Source organism: Lithobates pipiens, unplaced genomic scaffold, assembly GCF_037356315.1.
Source record: "Lithobates pipiens isolate NorthernLeopardFrog02 unplaced genomic scaffold, aLitPip1_a1.2 Scaffold_22, whole genome shotgun sequence".
NCBI lineage: Eukaryota > Metazoa > Chordata > Amphibia > Anura > Ranidae > Lithobates > Lithobates pipiens.
In genome coordinates, this window is record NW_027507784.1 from 62,574,001 (window position 1) to 62,596,849 (window position 22,849).

Here is a 22,849-nt window from a genome sequence, read left to right on the forward strand (position 1 = left end):
CGACAGGACTATAAAAAGGGCAGTAGCCAATAGCTTTCGCCTCGTAATTTATTTTGAGCATGCGTGGCACTTTGTCCGTCGGAATTGTCTCTACACGATCTAAATTTAAACGATAAGATTTTGTTGTCGGAAAATTTTAGATCCTGCTCTCAAGCTTTGTGTGTCAGAAATTCCGAAAAACTCCAATGGAGCCCACACACAATCGGATTTTCCAAAAACAAGATCCCATCACACATTTTTCGTTGGAAAGTCCGACCATGTGTACAGGGCATAAAATGAAAGATGTTTTTAGAAGAAATCTCACCCAGAAGAACTAAGATTTGCAAACAAGGTTGGATGTAGCTGTCAGAAGAATGTTATGAGGTGGAAGGGAAGAGAGGAGGAGAAAAATACAGTTCCTTAGAACCAAGCCTCTATTTTATTGCATATTTAAATGTGTGAGTCACCGTTATATTGGTGTGTAATGTGTAGGAAAAGGAAAAGGGGAAAGTAATGGCTATCGTTTAACAAGCTTCTAACAAGTTTCATGAGTCTTTCAACAAGTTTCAAGTAATGCTGCATTTTTCTAGCAGCTTGTTTAACCACTTGCCGACCGCTGCACGCTGATATATGTCAGCACAAAGGCAGAGGTTGGCAAATGGGCGTACTTGTATGTCCCCTTTAAGAGCCGGGGATAGCAGGCACGTGCATGCCACTGTGCCCATGGGACCGGCAGGCTCGATGTCCGGTGGTCTCCTGGCGATCGTGTCACGGAGCTTCCCTGTTTTGGCTTGTGTCATGACAGAGATCACCACTCCCTGTCATCGGGAGTAGTGATCGCTGTCATGTGACTTGAAGCCCACCCCCCACACAGTTAGAATCACTCCCTAGGACACACTTAATCCCTTCATCGCCCTCCTAGTGATTAAACCCTTCACTGGCAGTGTAATTTACACAGTGATCAATGCATTTTTATAGCACTGATCGCTGTATAAATGACAATTCTTCCAAAATAAGTGTCAAAATTGTCCGATGTGTCCACAATAATGTCACAGTCCCGATAAAAATCGCAGATCGACGCCATTACTAATAAAGAAAAATAAAACTAAAAATGCCATAAAACTATACCCTATTTTGTAGACGGTATAAATTTTGTGCAAACCAATCAATATACGCTTATTGCGATTTTTTTTTTTACCAAAAATATGTATAAGAATACATATTGGCCTAAACTGAGGGACATTTTTTTTTTATATATATATTTTTGTGGGATAGTTATTATAGCAAAAAGAAAAAAAAATAATAATGCTTTTTTTTTTTCAAAATTGTCGCTCTTTTTTTGTTTATAGCGCAAAAAACAGAAACTGCAGAGTTGATCAAATACCACCAAAAGACAATTGTTCCAAAATAGTGTCAAAATTGTCCAATGTGTCCGCAATAATGCCACAGTCCCCATAAAAATCGCAGATCGCCGCCATTACTAAAAAAAAAAAATGAAACTAAAAATGGCATAAAACGATCCCCTATTTTGTAGACGCTATAAATTTTGTGCAAACCAAGTCAATATACGCTTATTGCGTTTTTTTTACCAAAAATATGTATAAGAATACATATCGGCCTAAACTGAGGGACATTTTTTTTATATATATATATATATTTTTTTTTTTTTTGGGGGGGATAGTTATTATAGCAAAAAGAAAAAAAAAATAATGCTTTTTTCAAAATTGTGGCTCTTTTTTTGTTTATAGCGCAAAAAAACAAAAACCGCAGAGTTGATCAAAAACCACCAAAAGAAAGCTCTATTTGCGGGGAAAAAAAAGGGCATCAATTTTGTTTGGGTGCAACATAATAAGACCATGCAATTGTCAGTTAAAGCGACGCAGTGCCGAATCGCAAAAAGTGCTCTGGTCAGGAAGGGGGTGAAATCTTCCGGGGCTGAAGCAGTTAAAATAATAATCAGCATTCTCATTAATATCTGTGTTTGACCTCCCCAAACTGGAGCTGAATGGTACTTTTAAGGCTTCAAGAAAGCTGCTCAAAGCTCGCTGAAAGCTTTGCTAATGTTTTGCAAAAGCAAAAGCTTGATGTATGCACAGTTCTTATACAAGCTGAAGCCTTCGTGTTGTGTACAAAGCCTAAAGCCCCAATACACACTATCAGATTTTCTACTGATTTTATCCCTTCAGAGTTACCAAAACCATATAATATGAGGTCAAACCTTAGGCGTTTCAATTTGTATGCAATCAGGCAGGCCCTTCACTACATGGTTTTGGTAAATCTGAAGACAAAAATCAGCAGAAAATCTGATAGTGTGTATGGGGCTTTAGGATGGCTATATATCAGGGTTCTCAAACTGGTGGCTCTCCAGCTGTTGCAAAACTACAAGTCCCATCATGCCTTTCCTTTGCCTGTGGGAGACATGCTTATAAAACTGTCAGCCTTGCAATGTCTGATGGAACTTGTAGTTTTGCAACAGCTGGAGGGGCACCAGTTTGAGACCCCTGCTATATATGGTCAGATAAATTGCCAAGAATGTCAGGTGTGAACTCATTCTAGCATTAGAATCTGCTCTATTATTGACGTGATAATGACAAAAATGCACATGTGGTATTTTTAAAAGAAAGTTTCAGGCAAACCCTACCTAGTCTTAAAAATGCCCCCCCCCCCCCCCCCCCCCAACACCTATTCTGACTAGCTTGTGTAAGAAAGATATGTATACTTACCTATTTTCAGGCTGCTCAAGTCTGGTCACTTGATCTGGTTCCTCTCTGCCAGCCAGTGGCTGCAGGGAAGGGGAGGGAGCACCGACCATGGATGGGCAATAGTGGCCTTTGGGTGACATCACTGTTTCCAGACATTACCAGCCAATGTTAAGCACTTTCTCCTCTCCCCTGTAACCGCTGCTGGCTGACACAGGGGAGATCATGTGACCAGGCCATAGGTAAGTATCTTTCTTACACAGGTTAGTCAAAGTAGGTGTTAGAATGGGGGAGGGAGCATTTTTAAAAGTAGTTAGGCATTTCTTGGAATTCTACCTTAAATTATTTACTGTTCTCTGTACCTATGTACCTAAGAGAAAGCAATATTATTTCATCAATGCTGAAAAATGAGAACATTACTTGTGTTGATCGATCTACAGCCTTGGATTAAAGAGCAGGCAGGAAGTCAGAGAGAACTGCAGATTTTGTGCAGTGTTACCACCCACATTATAGCCACATAGCCACGTAGCATGGTGGAAAGCAGATAGTCACAACAGTATGAGTATCACTTTATGGATTTTCTGGTAGATAGAGCCATTCCCGTGTATGTTGTTTGATCATTTAGCTGTTTGGTGGAAGTAGCTCCCAAACTTTTGTTTCAGTGATACTTACCCTGAAAGACATCTCCAGATTCTCTCCACCCCAGATATCCATTCCTGAATCGTACGTGCCAAGCTCTTCAAAATAATTCTTGTCAATGGAGAAAAGGCCTCCTGCCATTGTAGGTGTTCTGCAGAAAAGAAGAGGATATAGATTTATAAATCTATGCATTACAGTATAAGTAGATATTTTTCTGCTTTAATGGTAAGAAGCTAATATGAAAAGCCAGCAAACAAAATCCCACAAATTTTGTTTTAAATATCACACAAATCAAGCCAGATCATCAAAACATAGAAAACCAAAAATCCATCTAGGAAACCAAGCTTTTTTTTTCACCCTGGTTGACTTACATGGCTGAGCAACGCCTGAAAACATAGGTTGAAAAAAGACACCTACCTATCAGGATGCAGCCATTTGGAGGTCTGAACTTAACAGACCGGCTTGCGTACAAATACTGCAACACAATGGCACTGCTGCGCGAAACCCCGAAACTGTGTGTTCTCTGAGGGGAGAACTGACAGAGTATGAACAACGATCTGTTAGTTTCCCTGCACAGTCCCCACCCCCCTTCAGTTAGAACACAAACTAGGACACACATTAACCCCTTCACTGCCCCCTAGTGTTAACCCTTCACTGCCAGTGACATTTATACAGTAGTCAATGTATTTTTAAATCGCACTGATCGCTGTATTAATGCCAATGGTCCCAAAAATGTGTCAAAATTGTCCGATGTGTCCTCCATAATGTCGCAGTCATGATAAAAATGATTGCCGCCATTACTAGTAAAAAAAAATATTAATAAAAATGCCATAAAACCTTCCCCTATTTTGTAGACGCTATAACTTTTGCGCAAACTAATCAATATACGCTTATTGTGAATTTTTTTCCCCAAAAAATATGTAGAAGTATATGTATCGACCTAAACTGAGGGGGAAAAAAAGTTTTTTTATATATTGCGTTTTTTTCAAAATTGTCGCTCTTTTTTTGTTTCTAGCGCAAAAAATTAAAAACGTAGAGGTGATCAAATACCACCAAAAAAGAGCTCTATTTGTGGGTAAAAAAGGATGTAAATTTTATTTGGGAGCCACGTCACTGTCAGTTAAAGCAACGCAGTGCCGAATCACAAAAAGTGCTCTGGTCTTTGGCCAGCCAAATGGTCTAGGGCAGTGATGGCGAACCTTGGCACCCCAGATGTTTTGGAACTACATTTCCCATGATGCTCATCTACACTACAGAGTGCATGAGGATCATGGGAAATGTAGTTCCAAAACATCTGGGGTGCCAAGGTTTGCCATCACTGGTCTAGGGCTAAAGCGGTTAATGAGTACAATTTTCATCTGAACATTCAATACAAATACATTACATCACTTTTAAAGTTTTATTCTGTCGTACATAGAATTTTTGTTAATTGAATAACCTCTTCATTTTCAATATGATGAGTAGCATGCAAAAAGAACAAATGGACTATCATTTGTCCAATATTCTCATTGTGTGTAGGAGGCTTAAGTTGCTTTGAGTTCAAGAAATGAATGAATATGTATTGCTGCTCGGTAAAAATTCTCTCTCCATTCCTGATCATAAGGGAGGCCATCCAGGCTGGAAGAAGACCTGTACTGCAAATTCCTTCAGACATACACATTCAATTACAACCAAGAGGAAAAGATGACGTTTTTACAGTAACCAGACAGTTCCTTGAATTTTCTGATCTGCACTCGAAAAAAAAAAATAGTTGAGAACTGATTATTTACTGTTAAATAATATCAACAAAAAATATGCAAGGGATGGTGCATCCATTGTTCATAAGCAAGCAAATCACCAGCTCACAAAATTTGCTATGTGCCTGCAATGGGCGGGCATGTATGCAAACATGCTAGAACAGTCAGTGATGGCGAACCTTGGCACTCCAGTTGTTTTGGAACTATATTTCCCATGATGCTCATGCACTCTGCAGTGTAGTTGAGCATCATGGGAAATCTAGTTCCAATATATACTGTATATGCAGAATGTACTAATTAAAGTGACACTAAAGGTTTTTTTTTTTTTGAATAACAAACATGCTCTTCTGGGATCCCTTGGCGGCTCCTTCTCCTCCCCACATCAGATAACCCCCTGAGAGATCACTCTCTCGGGGGTTACCTTGCGGGCGCACTCCCGAGTCCAGCATTTGGCATCAATAGACTCGGGATTTGACCTTGCATCCCCCCTGGCGCTCACATCATTGAATTTGATTGACAGCAGTGGGAGCCAATGGCTGCTCTGCTATCAATCTATCCAATCAACAGCCGAGAAGGCAGCGTGTCCCCGTGGGTCAAGTTTGAGGGGTCAGGTAAGTAAAACGGGGGGCTGGGGGGCCGGTCACTGACAAGTGTTTTTTCGCCTTAATGCATAGGATGCATTGTGAAAAAACACAAACTTTTACAACCCATTTAAGGTAGTTTGCAATGGATGCTCCAAGGTCTGAAAGTATGCCAGCTGTGTCGTGGCATGCCAAAAATAAAATCTGAATTTCTCTAATGTCTTTTGGGTTCATCTAACCAAAAACTGCTAGTTTTAAAATAAATTGTTTATACATGAATAAAATTGCATTAAATGTGCACGGATATCTTTAACCACTTCAGCCCCGTAAGATTTTTACCCCCTTCCTGGCCAGAGCACTTTTTACAATTTGGCACTGCGTGGATTTAACTGACAATTGGGCAGTCGTGCGATGTTGTACCCAAACAAAACTGATGTCCCTTTTTCCCCTCAAATAGAGCTTTCTTTTGGTGGTATTTAATCATCTCTGTGGTGGTGATCCAATACCACCAAAAGAAGTTTAGGCTGATACGTATTCTTCTACATATTTTTGGTACAAAAAAAAATAAAAAATCGCAATAAGGGTCTATTGATTGGTTTGCGCAAAAGTTATAGCATCTAGATAATAGGGGATAGATTTATGGCATTTTTATTATATATATATATATATATATATATATATATATATATATATATATATATATTTTTTTTTTTTTAAGTAATGTGAGCTGTGATTTTTTTATTGGGACTGCAACATTGCGGTGGACAGATCAGACACGTTTGACACTATTTTGGAACCATTGACATTTATACATGAATGAAAGCGATGAAAGCTAAAAAAATAGCCACCGATTACTGTATAAATGTCATGGGCAGGGACGAAGTTAAACACTAGGGGCGATCAAGGGGTTAAGTGTGTTCCCTCAGCATGTTCTAACTCAGGGGGGGGCTAACACTGACATGACAGATTGATGTTCCCAATGACAGTGAACAGTAGATCCCTGTCATGTTACTAGGCAGAACAGGGAAATGCCTTGTTTACATAGGCAGCTCCCCATTCTGCCTCTCCTCTCTGATCACGGGCTGTTGGCGGACATTAAGTCCGGGGGATCCGTGGGCACACTCCCGCGGCATGGACTGACGTACAGGTACGTGAGTTTGCACAAGCATGCCATTCAGCCGACGTTAATACGTTAAGCCAATCGGTTAATACAGATTGGGAAAAAAACATAATTTGTAAAAAGCCTCCACGAATCGTACACAGAAGGGTATTATATTGCACATATTTGGATCTCTGTGTTGAAGCAAAGTGTATAGTTTTTTTTACACACCATTAGGCCTGGTGTATGTACATTTAATAGGTTCAAAATCAGTCACTTTATTACTACTTTCATTAATTTTTTTTATAGAAAAGCTGATGTTGCCATGTCCATTTTGGGGGGCTTAAAACAAAGGCAAACATTTTTGGACGATTAACATGCATGGAAAACTAGAAAAGCACTGTATATACCCTCCCCGGACACTTTATTGGGTACACCTGTTCAATTGCTTGGTAACACAAATTGCTAATCAGCCAATCACATGGCAGAAACTCATGCCTTTAGGCACCTAGACATGGTGAAGATGACTTGCTGACGTTTAAACCAAGGTTCAGAATGTAGAAAAAAAAGGAGATTTAGGTGACTTTGAACTTGACATGATTGTTGGTGTCAGACGGGCTGGTCTGAGCATTTAAAAAACTGCTGATCTACTGGGTTTTTCATGCACAACCATCTCTAGAGAATGGTCCAGAAAAGAGAAAATATCCAGTGAGTGGAGGTTGCGTGGATAAAATTGCCTTGTTGATGTGAGAGGAGAATGGCCAAACTGGTTTGAGATGATAGAAAGGCAACAGTAACTCAAATAACCACTCATTATAACCAAGGTATGCACTGGCTAAATCCTGCTGCCTTAAACTCTGCAACATGTCCAGAATTCGACCCTTCCTGACTAATGACACCACAAAGCAACTTATTCACTCCTTGATTATTTCCCACCTTGACTACTGCAATTCTCTCCTTAATGGCCTACCCTTCATAGTTTCATAGTTAGTAAGGTTGAATAAAGACCTTTATTCTTTATACACTCACTCAACCTGAGTGAGTGTCTTCCCCTATCCCTGTACATTGCACACTCACATTGATCCCTACACTCAAGGAGCCCACAAACCAAGGTCCCCATTCATATACTAGGGCCAATTTTGGCCAGAAGCCAATTAACCTACCTGCATGTCTTTGGAGCATGGGAGGAAACCGGAGTACCCAGAGGAAACCCACACAGGCACAGGGAGAACATGCAAACTCCAGGCAGGTAGTGTCGTGGTTGGGATTTGAACCAGCTACCCTTTTTACTGCTAGGTGAGAGTGCTACCCACTACACCACTGTGCTGCCCTAACGCAGGTTTTCCCCCCTATTATGAATGCTGCTGCTAGACTAATACACCTCCCTAACCGATCCGTGACTGCAGCCCCTTTCTGCCAATCCCTTCACTGGCTTCCCCTACCCCACTATATTTTAATTATAAAAGGATACAAGGCCATCCACAACATCGCCCCCATCTACATCACCAACCTCATCTGCATATCACCCAAATCGTCCCCTCCGCTTCTCCCAGGACCTCCTGCTTTCTAGTTCCCTTGTTACCTCCTCTCATGCTCGACTTCAAGACTTCTCCATGGCCTCTCCCATCCTCTGGAACTCCCTGCCCCGTTATATCCGATCAGCCCCCAACCTGTCCACCTTTAGGAGACCCCTGAAAACTCACTTATTCAGGGAAGCCTATCCTATACCCACCTAACAACTGTCTCCAAGCCATCCCCATCAAATCATTCCCTGCATCTATTACCTTTTGTACCACCACCCCCCTCCCTCTAGAATGTAAGCTCTATGAGCAGGGTCCTCCTGTACCTTCTGTATTGAACGGTACTGTAATTGTGCTGTCCCCCCTCTGCATTGTAAAGCACTGCGCAAACTGTTGACACTATATAATTTGTGTATAATAATAATAATAATAATATTATTATTGTGTACAGCGGGAACATGCATTGAATCACTGAATTCATTTGAACAGTTTATGCCTACTCTTTTCATTTGCTTTTGTGAATCAGGTCCTGGATCAGGATGCCTTCTCAGGTTCTTACAGCAGAGGGTGCCAGCGATCAGCACATGGATAAGCCCATGCAGGCGCTGTATGATATCCTAGCTCAGTAATTGGTATGACATAGATAAACAGTGTCACAGTTTTAGCTGGAATGTGATGCACGCTCAGATATATTCTATTGACAGGAGAAGATAAGTGAGCTTCAGTTTTCCAGAACAGAGAAGACGTGCTTTATATCCTAAAGGGAAAGACTAATGACCCCGCTGTATTGTAACATTGTACCATTGTGCAGTAAACAATGGAAATGTTTGAGAAACATTTATTTATAGAGATTATTAGGTTTTTGAAGAGCTAACAGATCAATTTCTCCTTAATAGTGTATAATCATAAGAAGGGAAATAGTAGGCCTAAACAAATCTTTTGTATCAAATGAAGAAAGATCCAATATTCATCTGATCTCACTCATCGACCACTAAGAACACAGCTAGACTAAAACTGTAATATAAAGAAGGAGAGAGGAGAAACCACAGTGACATCAATCAAAAACAGGGATTCAATGAGCTAAAGTATATGTAAGCCAAAGCTCCCAACTGTCCCCGATTTTGAAGGATTGTCCCTCATTTGGAACAAAGTCCCTCTGTCCTTCTTTCATCTCCATGTGCCCCTCTTTTTGGTTTGATCTATATAGTAGTATATAATTTTTTTTAAATTGTAATTTCTGGATGATGGTACTTTATATGGTATTGTAATGATATAGATCAGAGGCGATACTCATAATATGTTAATAGTAGTATATAAAATGCATTTGTTTTTTTATCTTTCAAAAGATGTTTCCCAGTGCTAAACCTTTCATCCAGTTTCTAATGTGCTGCATTTATAAATGGCAAAAGACAATATAAAGGAATAATTGTGTTAAACAAAAAAAAAACACTTGTGGGTTTAACTAATCATTTTTTATTTTGTAATTCTCCTTTAAAGGGGTGTGGCAGGGGGTGTGTCCTATCCCTACATACCTTTGCTAATCGGTGTCCCTCGTTCCCATCTCAAAAAAGTTTGGCGGTATGTGTAAACTCAAAATGTTAAAATAGTATACAGTATATTTGCTATTGTCCCTCTAATTATTCGGAGCACAGCCTTTTAGAAATCTAAGCACTTTGGTGCTGTAGCCATAGGGATTTTTTTAGGATGACAACACACACCGCTGCTTTTTACACTGTGGGACTATTGGCAGCCCAACACATGCACAGCATGCCTATAGTCTGCAAACGTCATCCAGCCCTCCTATTGTAATGAAAAGTTCCCCAAGGACTACGAAGTCCTGAATTTTGTAACCTGGCAACAATGTCACTGAAAGGGATGCACTGCAGCATCTTTAGGCCCCAGAATAGGTTCCTTGGGTGATTTACAAGAGGAGAAACACAGACATAGGTGCCTACATGACTGGGTTCAAAAGTGGTTTGGTATAGCAGAAGTTTTGGAAACTAAAAGTAAATATGTAGTCGGGGGTACCTACATGATTGGTGGGTCAGACAGGAACAGGAGGAGATTCATGGGGTGGTTACAGAAAGGTCTTTGGAAAATCTGAAGCTGGTGTTAGGAAATCTTCCCACCCTAATTTGATAAAAAATAGTTTTATGCTGCTTATATTTATATTTATTAAAATAATTGCATTTCCATGTTCTTTGTACTGCAGGCAACCAACTATAGTAACATTTTAAGTTGAAATGCCTACGACAGGGATATGCAATTAGCGGACCTCCAGCTGTTGCAGAACTACAAGTCCCATGAGGCACAGCAAGATTCTAACAGCCACAAGCATGACACCCAGACAGGGCCAGATAAAGAACATCATGGGCCTGGTGCTGAGGATTATGGTGGGGACTTTTATAAACAATAAATAAATAAAAATGCAAACAATTTTTTGTTATAACAAATTAAATTAAAGAGAGAGAGGGAGGATGAGAGAGAGGGAGAGAAAGAGAGAGAAAGGGGATGAAAGAGGTGTGAGGGGTAAGGGAGGGAGGATGAGAGAGAAAGGGGGGTGAGAGAGAGAGAGGATGCACATGAGCATGTGTAGGAGTGACATCAATGCAGCCTGGCCAAGGCAAGTGACCGAAGGCACAGAACCCAGAAGGAAGCCCGGGTGAAGATGGAAGTGCCCCGGATTGATCACAGCACAGCACTGGAGTGCTCAGTCTGACAATTTATGTGTACCCTAATGTGCTAATATGCTGGGCATACTTGTACATTATGGCATAACCTACCCAAGGGCCTCTAAAAAGTAGTAATGTTAGAAAAGTTTACTACCGCTTTAATATCACAGGAGCCTCTCATGGGGCCTCCTACTGACCCCCTGGCCCTTGGGCAGTGCCTAAGAGCATAGTTGTCAACATTTCAAAAATATTTTCAGGGACGCTTTTTTTACAAGTGTTATATTTATAGTAGCTGACATCCCCTATGTTCCTCTATACATCACAATAGTAATTACAAAATTAAATAATTACTAATAATGGGGCAGAAAAAATATGAGGACTGTGAGAATTCCTTTAGTTGAACTAACAAAAGTGCCCATACTAGAGCTGGTAATATTGAGGATATTCAGTATAATTTTAAAGAACAGTATTTCTTTTCATTTTAAAGAACAATATGTACAGGAGTGTGGAGGGTATGACAGCAGGCACTACGTACAGGAGAGAAGTGTGGAGAGTAGGACAGTAAGCAGTAATTACAGAAGAGGAGTATGGAGGGTATGACAGTGAGTAGTATGTACAGGAGAGGAGTGTGCAGGGTATGACAGTGGGCATTGTGTATAGGAGAGAAGTGTTGGAGGTATGACGGTGGGCACTATGTATAGGAGAGAAGTGTGGAGGGTATGACAGTGAATAGTATGTACAGGAGAGTAGCTGACTTCCCCTATGTTCCTCTATACATCACAATCGTAATTACAAAATTAAATAATTACTAATAATGGGGCAGAACAAATATGAGGACTGTGAGAATTCCTTTAGTTGAACTAACAAAAGTGCCCATTCTAGAGCTGGTAATATTGAGGGTATTCAGTATAATTTTAAAGAACAGTATTTCTTTTCATTTTAAAGAACAATATGTACAGGAGTGTGGAGGGTATGACAGCAGGCACTATGTACAGGAGAGAAGTGTGGAGAGTGGGACAGTAAGCAGTAATTACAGAAGAGGAGTATGGTGGGTATGACAGTGAGTAGTATGTACAGGAGAGGAGTGTGCAGGGTATGACAGTGGGCATTATGCATAGGAGAGAAGTGTTGGAGGTATGACAGTGGGCACTATGTATAGGAGAGAAGTGTGGAGGGTATTACAGTGAGTAGTATGTACATGAGAGGAGTGTGGAGGGCATGACAGTGGGAATTATGTATAGGAGAGAAGTGTTGGAGGTATGACAGTGGGCACTATGTATAGGAGAGGAGTATGGAGGATATGACAGTGAGTAGTATGTACAGGAGAGGAGTGTGGAGGGCATGACAGTGGACATTATGTATAGGAGAGAAGTGTTGGAGGTATGACAGTGGGCACTATGTATAGGAGAGGAGTATGGAATGTATGACAGTGAGTAGTATGTACAGGAGAGGAGTGTGGAGGGTATGACAGTGGGCACTATGTATAGGAGAGAAGTGTTGGAGGTATGACAGTGGGCACTATGTATAGGAGAGGAGTGTGGAGGGTATGACAGTGAGTAGTATGTACAGGAGAGGAGTGTGGAGGGTATGACGGTGGGCACTATGTATAGGAGAGGAGTGTGGAGGGTACGACAGTGGGCACTATGTACAGGAGAGAAGTGTATGATAGCAGGCACTATGTACAGAAGAGGAGTGTGTAGGATATGACAGCCGGCGTTATGCATAGGAGAGAAGTGTGGAGAGTATGACAGTGAGCACTATGTATAGGAGAGAAGTGTGGAGAGTATGACAGTGGGCACTATGTATAGGAGAGAAGTGTGGAGAGTATGACAGGGGGCACCATGTATAGGAGAGAAGTGTGGAGAGTACGACAGTGGGCACTATGTACAGGAGAGGAGTGTGGAGGGTACAACAGTGGGCACTATGTACAGGAGAGAAGTGTATGACAGCGGGCACTATGTACAGGAGAGGGGTGTGTAGGATATGACAGCGGGCATTATGTATAGGAGAGAAGTGTGGAGGGTATGACAGTGAGCAGTATGTACAGGAGAAAAGTGTGGAGAGTATGACAGTGGGCACTATGTATAGGAGAGGAGGATGAAGTAATCTGGGAAGGAAAAATGTAAAGGTTTGTGGAAGGATGTTTAGGGACTGCATAGTGGTTAAGCGGGCCATACATGGATTGAAATTACACCAATTAAGCAGAGACCAGCCATAGTCGATCTATATATGGGCTAGCTGGTTTTACATAAGTCAACCTATTAACCGACTTGAGTACAACCAGCCTGTCAGGTTTTCCCTAAAACAATCAGTGCTGCCAGCTATAGTTAGCAACACTAATCGTATTCACTGGCAGAACACAATAACACTGCGGGAGTGATTGCCCCATTCACAGGTCAGCAGGTGAGAGGGTGTGTGGGGACAGGCTGGGGAGAGATGTCAGTCCCTGGGTAGGCACTGGTTGGTATCAGAGCCAGATACACACAGGTTACATACGCCACGATCGTTAGAATGAGAGCAATAATTCTAGCACTCCTCTGTAACTCTAAACATGTAACCTGTAAAAAAATGTAAAGCATCGCTTAGTATACAACAAAAAATCGTGCTAACTTTAGTGTTTTTTTATGAATGAAACAGTTTCTTTCCAAAAAAAAGTTTGAAAAATTGCTGTGCAAATATCGTGTAACCTAAAAAGTTGCAAAGACCACCATTTTATTCCATAGGCTGTCTGCTAAAACAATATATAATGCTTGGGGGTTCTGAGTAATTTTCTAGCAAAAAAAAAAAATGATGATTTTTTACATGTAGGAGAGAAGTCTCAGAATGGACCTGGGTGGCAAGGGGTTAATTATCATAAGTAATATACAAATAATTATTATAAGCACGTGAGTTCATCCTCTCAGTCTGCTGCAGCTTGTATTTAAACTGGCCGCTCTGTATGTAGCGTCTGACAGGCTGTGCAAGGAGCCCCGTATCTCCGGAACCATAGATGATAGCAGCCCCATATTTTAAGCAGTGCTGGAGTGGGTCTTTAGATACCTACTCCCCAAATGTGGAGTCTCTGTGACTCCTGATCACCGAGCTACAATCCTCTAAGTCAATCTTTTTTTTTTTTTTGGGCAAATGGGCCTATCTTGAGAAAGGGGCCTGGAGCTGGGGGACAGGAGGCCGGAAGTAGCATTTAAACCCACCACAATGCATAAAACAAGAACATTACGAAAAAAAGAGGAAAAGCTAAATAAGAGCCAGACAAATCCTGGACATAAATATTGGGCAGGGATTAGGGATGGAGCCCTGATTCGGGGATTGAGGAGCTTTTATATCAGATGGGAAGAGATCTACATGACATCAAAGAGACATTTTGTGCCTCAATCACTACTAAAATCCATTGTGACTATGACAGGATCATTTACTAACTGATGAAACATTGTGCTCTCTATAGTGTAACCTACACAACGGAGTATAGTAGAATGTATTGGCTCTTGATTACATGGTACTGCTAATGTCAATGATTCATTGATGACACATGATCCCATTTTCCATACACCACATGTTGCATTGGTTGGAGTCTTCAATGGATCATGAAGACGTTTAAACTGTAACTTAGACCTGCTCAGATGCACACTCAGATGTGAGGTATTTTGAGAGAATATAAAATTTCAGATTGGCCAAAATAATCCAACATGGCGGCTCACTATTTCCCTGTGAAATTCATTGTTGAAGAGCAAGCCAAACTTGTCTGGATCAGGCAATAATTGTCTTTAAATGCTACCAGGGTGCAAATGTTGTGGCAGAAAATCCTAATGTACTTGAGTGAAGATTAAAGGGGTTAAAGGAAACCTTATCAAGGATACTAGTGGGTTGGTTTACTAAAACTGGAGAGTGCAAAATCTGGTGCAGCTGTGAGTAGTAGCCAATGTACTTCTATCTTCAGCTTGTTCAATTAGGCCCGTTTCACACTGTCAGTTTTTCAGGGGGACCTGATCAGACCACCCATTGCTTTCTATGGAGCGGTGGATGTCAGTGAACATGTGTTTACTGACACCCGCCGACATCTGATACAATCCTGACCGCTAAAAACAGATGCCCATCTGTTCAGTGGATCGGATGACGGATGGAAATGGACAAGTGGTTAATTTTCATCTGACAGTCCCAAAGAGAACAGTGGGCTGTGTCTGTGTCCACTCTGCATCAGTGGAGCGGACACAGACCTGTCATTTGCATTCTCAGCAGCGATCATTAGAGAGATCCTCTGCTGAGTGGGCAGATCCACTGGTGGACTCCGCCAGTATGAAAGAGGCATTAAGCTTTGACAAAAAAAAAAAAAACCTGGAAGCTGGTTTCTATGCAGAGCTCTAGTATTTAGAAATCAATCCCATGTTATCTGGAGCCTTTACGTTCTCCAAATTACTACCAAGTAGTCTGATTTTCCCTTGAAACAAAAAAAATGGCAAACGGCTAACTGTTAAACCCAGCTGACCTTAGCATGTGTATTTTTATGTGATTGTGGTAAGGACATTAAACCATCATTTGTTCTGGGGCAAGAACCAGGCAAATGACTTTGAGTCTGATCACACTGCCTATTGTGTTGCTGATATAGAAATATGGGAGGAAAGGAACTTCAAAAAGATGTTCCAGTTGTCATCCATACTAATCTAAATGACAATTGTCATTCAATGGGCATATAATGTGTATGAGTAGTTTAAATACTGTACCACCAGTCTAATGCCACATACACACCACCGGACTTTGAGGGACAAGGTCCGACAGACTTTCGACGGAGTTCTGACGGAGTTCTGACAGAGTTCTGACGGGCTTTCCAAATGAACGGACTTGGCCACACACAATCACACCAAAGTCCGACGGATTTGAACGTGATGACGTACGACTGGACTAGAATAAGGAAGTTTATAGCCAGTAGCCAATAGCTGCCCTCGCATCGGTTTTTGTCCGTCGGACTAGCATACACACTAGCGGATTTCTCCGTAGGAACTGGGTCCGGCGGAGTTCTGGCGGAAAAATTTGAAACATGTTCCATTTCTAAAGTCTGTCAGACTTTTGCAAATCAAAAGTCCGCTGCAGCCCACACACGATCGAATGGTCTGCCGGAATTGTTCCGTCGGACTTTTGATGTTGAAAAGTCTGGTCGTGTGTACGCGGCATTACAGTTCTCCTATCTCACACTGTGCAACTGATTGTTCATCTCTTAATTTTATCTGTATTGACTTTTTGCTGTAAAAATATGTGTACACCCATCCATACATGAAATATATAGCATGTATTTACCTTACTGGTAATGTTCTGTCTCCTTTCCTTCTGTCCATTTCTCTCTGGGGAACAGGATACCAGCGAAAATTCAATTTCCAATTAAATCCACCGTAAGTCATGTCTGAACCAGCCATGTACTCAAACGTGTCATCACTTATTACATCGATTATCGGACAAACTACCGTTTTCCTGCAGGGAAAAATATGAAATGGCATTGAAACAAATCAATTCTGTCCATGCCCTCCTGTACACCGCTGCATGTGAAGTTCTCTATAGTGATATTCTGATTTAATAATAGCTATTATCAGGAATTCAAAAAACAGATAACATAGCAGACTCATCACTGAACCTCAAACTAACTTATGTTGGCCATAGACAGTTTGAATTTAGTCCAACTTCTATATTGATCAAAATTTCAGCACCACCCAGCTTGAGAAAAGTTGATCTAAAAATCGCTGTTGCTGTTGAGCATAGCCCCTGTATTATCGTGGATAGGAAAATCATTTATGGCTAGCTTTAGTCAATTAAAGAAGATGTATTTGATGTACTAACTATTGTGTTGTAAGCAGTGGTGATAAAATTATTGAGTAACTACAAGATGAGTAATTAGTTTGTAGCACAGAAACTGGCGCAAAGAACGTTTACTTTGGATTTTGGCACATGAAAATGACTAGGACTGAAAGCATCAAGGATCCTTCTATGATTATTCTGCTTATTCTGCTCACAAATGTATATCTGGAATCACAAGGGTTGGACGGATGGGCAAGGTTTAGCGAAATGTATGCAGGTTCTGCCTTCATCCAGCAGTTTGTGATCTGTTTTTTACAGAGATTACTGGAGTGCAAGGTGCTATAGTAAATATAAGTAGGGATTCTGGCATATGGAATTAATCACTTTGCTCTACATTGTACTGAGCAGACTACATAAAGGCTGATTGTAAACAAGGCATTGTTTAGATTGCCTAAGAACATGAGGGCATCTTTAAGTCATAGAGAAAGGAAAGTTCGAGGAAATAAGGTACTTCTCTTGTACCTGACTCACAGCACTGGCAATCATGACACACCACACAGTGCACCAAGCAACAATCTTCCTTCACACTAAAAGTGAGCGTACCCAGCAATAGTCTACTCTTACATTACAGGCAAGTGCACTCAGGAACAGTATGCTTCTACAGTGTCAAGGTAAGTGCACCAAGGAAAAGTCACCCGTCACACTTCATTTTACCCAGGAGAAATCTACCCTCACAATCAGGACCATCTTTAAAATTGATTGGACCCTGGGCAAACGTTTTCTTGCCCCCCCCCCCCCCCCATAGAATTTCGCTCTCCACCTGCTCTGAGACATATAATAAATAGCAGCTAGACTTAAAATCAGCTTACTGTATGAGATCAGGCAGTGATTGTGATTAGTTGACAGAGGTTACAGTGTATCATTGCCGCTTACTGACTGGTTGCTAGAGGTTACAGCACATGATTTCTACTTGTTGATTGGTTTCTAGAGATTACTGTACTGCAGGGGGGCATGATATGCATATCAATGCCACCTTTATTTACATATCTATGCCAGATGCAGCTATTTATATATGAATGCTGCTATTTACATATGAATGATGGTTATTTACATGTACACACAGGGTCTAAAGGTGAGTCATTTGTACACAACAATAGGGCAGAGCTGGGCAGCATTAGTAGCAGCACTTCACAATGAGATATCAGGACACAGCATGGGACTAAAGTGTCAAGGGCCAAGGGAATTTAAACTGGGATAGTTGACAAGTATGAGGCAGCTGCTTTGGGCCCCACAACAATGACAGGGCCCAGGGCAGCTGCCCCTTTTGCCCTGCCTTAAAGACGGCCCTGCTCACAATTAATGAAAGCACACCCAGCAACAGTATACCTTTATATACTGTTATATCCCAGGGGAGTACGTTCTGCAAGAAACTACCCTTACACTCCAGGGGAGATCACCCAGCCACAATCTGTATCATAGAAAGTTGTGGTTCGGTCTGCGCAGTGGAATTGTTGTAGTATAGAGACAGTGAAAGTCTAAAAAGCAGCCAGAACTGCCGCCCCTACTTACTACCACCCAAAGGCGCAGTCAAAGATAAAAAAAGTGTGATATAGTAGGTCTTGGCGCTGCTCCTTAGGCTGGCATAAATTCTCGGTAAATAATAATCTTATATGAGGGGAAAAAAAGCCCCTAAATTTAATTAGGTAAAATCCAAAAACTACGGACTCTTGGAGTTGTCTTGGAGGTGGTGAATATATGAGATCAATACTTAATAGTGCCATTGCATCGAAGCCTGGGAGCCCTTGAATTGCTACACAGTGGCACATACTGTGACTGCGTAATACCCCGGGAGGGGTTAGAGGTTCCGGTGAGTGCATTGGCAATAGGAGCACGGATCATATCACCACACACGATTTATATGTGAAGGAATCCTCCCTAAGAAGCTGTTTTTGCTTATGGGACTATTCTTAGAGCACTAAGTCACTTTTTGCTTGTTTATTATATAGAGCACCAGTCACTTTTTGTCAGCACTAGTCACTTTATGGTTTTGCATATGGTATATTTATGTAAGTGTTGAAATATCAGCTGTGTTTTTTCACAGAGGCACATAGTCACTTTGTTTATTATATCAAAGCACTAGTCACTTTATATATATATATGAAGATAGAGTGGCAGAGGTGACATTAATTATTCATGGCTGTAATCATATACATATATATAATTATAATTTTTATCACCATGTCTGTTAATTTCATCAATTAGATTTTGGCAGGTTTTAGGGTCACTTGGTTTATTTGGAGACATTTAGCAGTACAAATCACTTAACCAATATAAAGGGCACATTTAAATAGAAAAGTTTTTTGGGTTTCACATAAAAAACTTCAGAGGTTCTAACACAGATTATTCTCCAAAAAAATGTTTTCCTTTAAAACGAAGGAGTATTTGATGTCTTTATTGGGCCGAAATAAAGGATATATAGGCCGAGTCTCTAACACACAAAAATAAAAACAAAAATACGTTCACTTTAGAGCATATATTTTTTATTTTTATGGGAGTAAGATAAGGATATATATAGTCCCAGAGTCAGTAGTTTTGTCCAAGGGATTTTACCTAATTAAATTTGGGGGCTTTTTTTCCCCTCATATAAGATTATTATTTACAGAGAATATAACATATTTTTACCAGCCTAAGGAGCAGCGCCAAGACCTACTACCAGTATAACACACTTTTTTTTCACAATCTGTACCATCACACTCCATGCTGTTTCACTTTTCCTGCCATCATATTAGTCTCATTTGAATGCCATGCCATATACTATGGTGCTTACACCATTTTGGCTGAGCAGATACATACAAAACCAGCACACACATTGTTTCCCCTTCCTTCATGCTTCCCTGTCCACAGTTTGGCAATAGAAGTTCCCAGTAAAACATGTTATTGCATAATAAAAAGACCCAAGTAGACTAGGTTGTCATGACCACTGTAAGAAGGGCCAACCACCTCCGAGTATTTACCTGCCCTTCAGTAGTTTAGCTTGGAATTTTTAATAGCATCATAAACAATTAAGCCTCCTCCTGAATTTTTACCAACACACAATCAGCAGCAGACAGATATTAAATATTCATACCGATCTTCCTTTATTCTTGCCAGCAATGGCTCCAGCCATCCAACTGTACATTCACAGTGAGCATCCAAGAAGGTTATCACTTGGCCTCTTGCAACATTGGCACCTCTAAGGCGTGCCCGGATCAGCCCTGATCTCTGCTCCATCCTCAGGATTTTCACTGGAACCTCCAGATGTCGGGCATAATTTTCCAGTGGAGTTTTTAGGAAATCTGATGGAAAAGGTACAAACAGGAACATAAACATGCAAAGAAACAATAATAAAATCAGTGTCTATTTAATATACAGTTGTCTTCCAGTAAAATTAACTAAAGACAAATTCCAGGTATGGACATTATATGGACATTATATACTTAGTTATAGCTTAGACTAACGTAAGTATGCAGTGACTTCTAGCTTCCATATGATATATGCATATTTACATTTGTCCAAGCTGGACTAAACTATGAACAAAACTATGTTTAAAATAACCATACCTGGAAATCTTCTTTAACCAGAAGCCTACCTTCAGCATCTTAGCCCTTGTACACACGGTCGGACATTCCGGCGGAAAATGTCTGGTCGGACCGTGTTGTCGGATAATGCGACCGTGTGTGGGCTTCATCTGACTTTTTCCGTCGGAATATCCGACCGACAAAGTTTGAGAGCTGGATATAAAAATTTTACGACAACATGATCCGATCGGACTTTGTCCGATCATTTGTAGAGAATTCCAATCGGACCAAGTGCCACGCATGCTCAGATCAAATTCCTAGACCAAAGCTATTGGCTACTAGCCTGAACGTAGTCCCGTCGTACGCAATGAATGTCACCAAGTTCCGAACGATTGGATTTTCCGACAACTTTGTCCGACCGTGTGTATGCAACACCAGTTTCGGACAAAATTCAACGGATTTTGTTGTCGGAATGTCCGACCGCGTGTACAAGGGCTTACACACATCCATAAAACTCCTCTGTACACAAGGCGTCTCCTGTATGTCCAGGAGACTGCCTGCAGTATCCTATCTCCCCTGCTCCCTCCCGTGCACCCCTGAGACCCGGTGTCTGTAGAAAAATTAGCTCCCAACCCTATGACTGGGAGCCAGTCAGAAGCCTTCCTTATTGAATGATCAATCTGACAGACAATGACAGTGAGCATTCAGTGTAACATTTGTAAACCAAAGCAAAAGTAGACAAATCTGTGGGTGAGAGAGAAGAAGCTAACACAGAAGAATGTGTATTGTGTGCACAGGGAGTTAGTTAACTCTTAACCCAGGACATGCTTTTATTTTACTACTTAACCCATTCATATCAACCTGTATGAGGCACTATTTAACACTTTCATCTCCTGTTCCATGTTTCTATTTTAAATTATTTGTTGAAAAAAAAATTATAAAGCACATATATATTGTTATCTTTAAGGATTTTCTGTAAGAACTTTAATGTTGCAGTAAATAGAATAAGCAACAGAACAAAATGTACTTGTGTTCAAAAAATTACAGATTTTTTACTCTTTTTTTTTCCCCTAAAATGCATATAATTGAAAAAATTCCCAGAGGACTTTAGGGTCACAAGGAAGCCCAAAAAACAATCTATATATATATATATATATATATATATATATATATATATATATATATATCTATATCAATTTGTTATCATAAGTAATTACAAAGTTATAGACTCATAAACAGACACATAACAGAAATGTGAAAATAGGGTCTGGTCCATAGGCGGTAAACAGGTGTAAGAGCCAAAGTAGAATTTAAGTATTGTTTAGACAGCATGCCTGCAGTATGTATCTTTAGCTTGTGGATGTTCCCAGTATTCTGCTTCTATCATTATTCAGCCAAGTTCCAGCACTGGAAGTGATTTTAAATGAAACAATTTTATTAAAAAAAAAATGAAAAATAACAAATATGTCATACTTACCTGCTCTGTGTAATGGTTTTGCACAGAACAGCCCTGATCCTCCTCTTCCCAGGTCCCTCGATGGTGCTCTGGGCCCCTCCCCCTTGCTGAGTGCCCTCATAGCAAGCCGCTTGCAGTGGGGACACTCGTGCATACTCACTCCCAAGCTGGATCTCTACGTCCATAAGACACAGAGAGCACGCCTCAGCCCCAGCCCCTGCTCCCGCTTCACTAGCAGTAATTGACAGCAGCGAGAGCCAATGGCCCCTGCTGCTGCACCTCAGCCTATCAGGAGGGAGAGACACAGGAGAGCTTCAGGTCTCGCGCACAACGCTGCATCTATAACAGTTTGGTAAGTATTAGGGGGGCTGAGGGGGGGAGCAGCACACTGAAGGTTTTTTACCTTGAAGGTAAAAGACCTTCAACCTTTACAACCACTTTAAACAGGTTGTAAATGCATTCTATGCATTAAAGTGAAAAACCTTCTGTAGTGCAGCTGCCCCCCAGAGCCCCCCTTTTATTTACCTGAACCCGATTGTTCCAGCGATGGGGATGAGCACAGCAGCTCCAGGCTCTGTCTCAGGTTCTCATTTGATAGATTGCGATTGGCTCCCGCAGCTGTCAAGCAAATCCAGTGACACAGGAGCCAGGGGGTGGGGCCGAGTCCTGCTGTCTGTGTCAATGGATGCAGCAGCAGGACTCGGGAGCGTGCCTGCATGAGTACCCCAATGGAAAGCGGCTCTCCGTGGGGGCACCCAAGAAGAGGATGATCGGGGGCCACTCTCTACAAAACCCTTGCACAAAGGAGGTAAGTATAACATGTTTTAAAAAAAAAAAAAAAGAACCTTCACAACCCCAGCTTCATTGCTGGCTACAGAGAGCTGCTAGTCCCTACCTCCTGGGTCTTCACTAATCCAGGTATTGTGTAATGCTAAAGTAATTATTACTAAGTATTAAGTAAACAAGAAATGTTCTTTATCTTTCCTGATTGAGCCCAAACTTCCTTGTTAGTGTTAGTGAAGACCATGCACCTGGAGCTCTTCCCATATATACCTTAGTGATTCATGGTAAGCTCTGCTATCCAAATCTTGACTTCAGTTCTAAAAGTCAACCTCTGGGCCCACCCACAGAAC

General features: G+C 41.1%; 1 protein-coding gene across 3 annotated transcripts in view; it reads right to left on the reverse strand.

The window, feature by feature from the left end:
- GALNT13 (polypeptide N-acetylgalactosaminyltransferase 13) overlaps positions 1-22,849 on the reverse strand; it is a 538,975-nt gene that overhangs the window by 196,238 nt on the left and 319,888 nt on the right. For all 3 annotated transcript variants that reach the window (XM_077447668.1, XM_077447666.1, XM_077447667.1), the window contains exons 4-6: positions 19,831-20,038; positions 16,212-16,382; positions 3,351-3,468 (exon numbers count right to left, since the gene is read on the reverse strand). In XM_077447668.1, the coding sequence (XP_077303794.1) occupies positions 3,351-3,468; positions 16,212-16,382; positions 19,831-20,038 (497 nt within the window). The remainder of the gene's footprint in view (positions 1-3,350; positions 3,469-16,211; positions 16,383-19,830; positions 20,039-22,849) is intronic.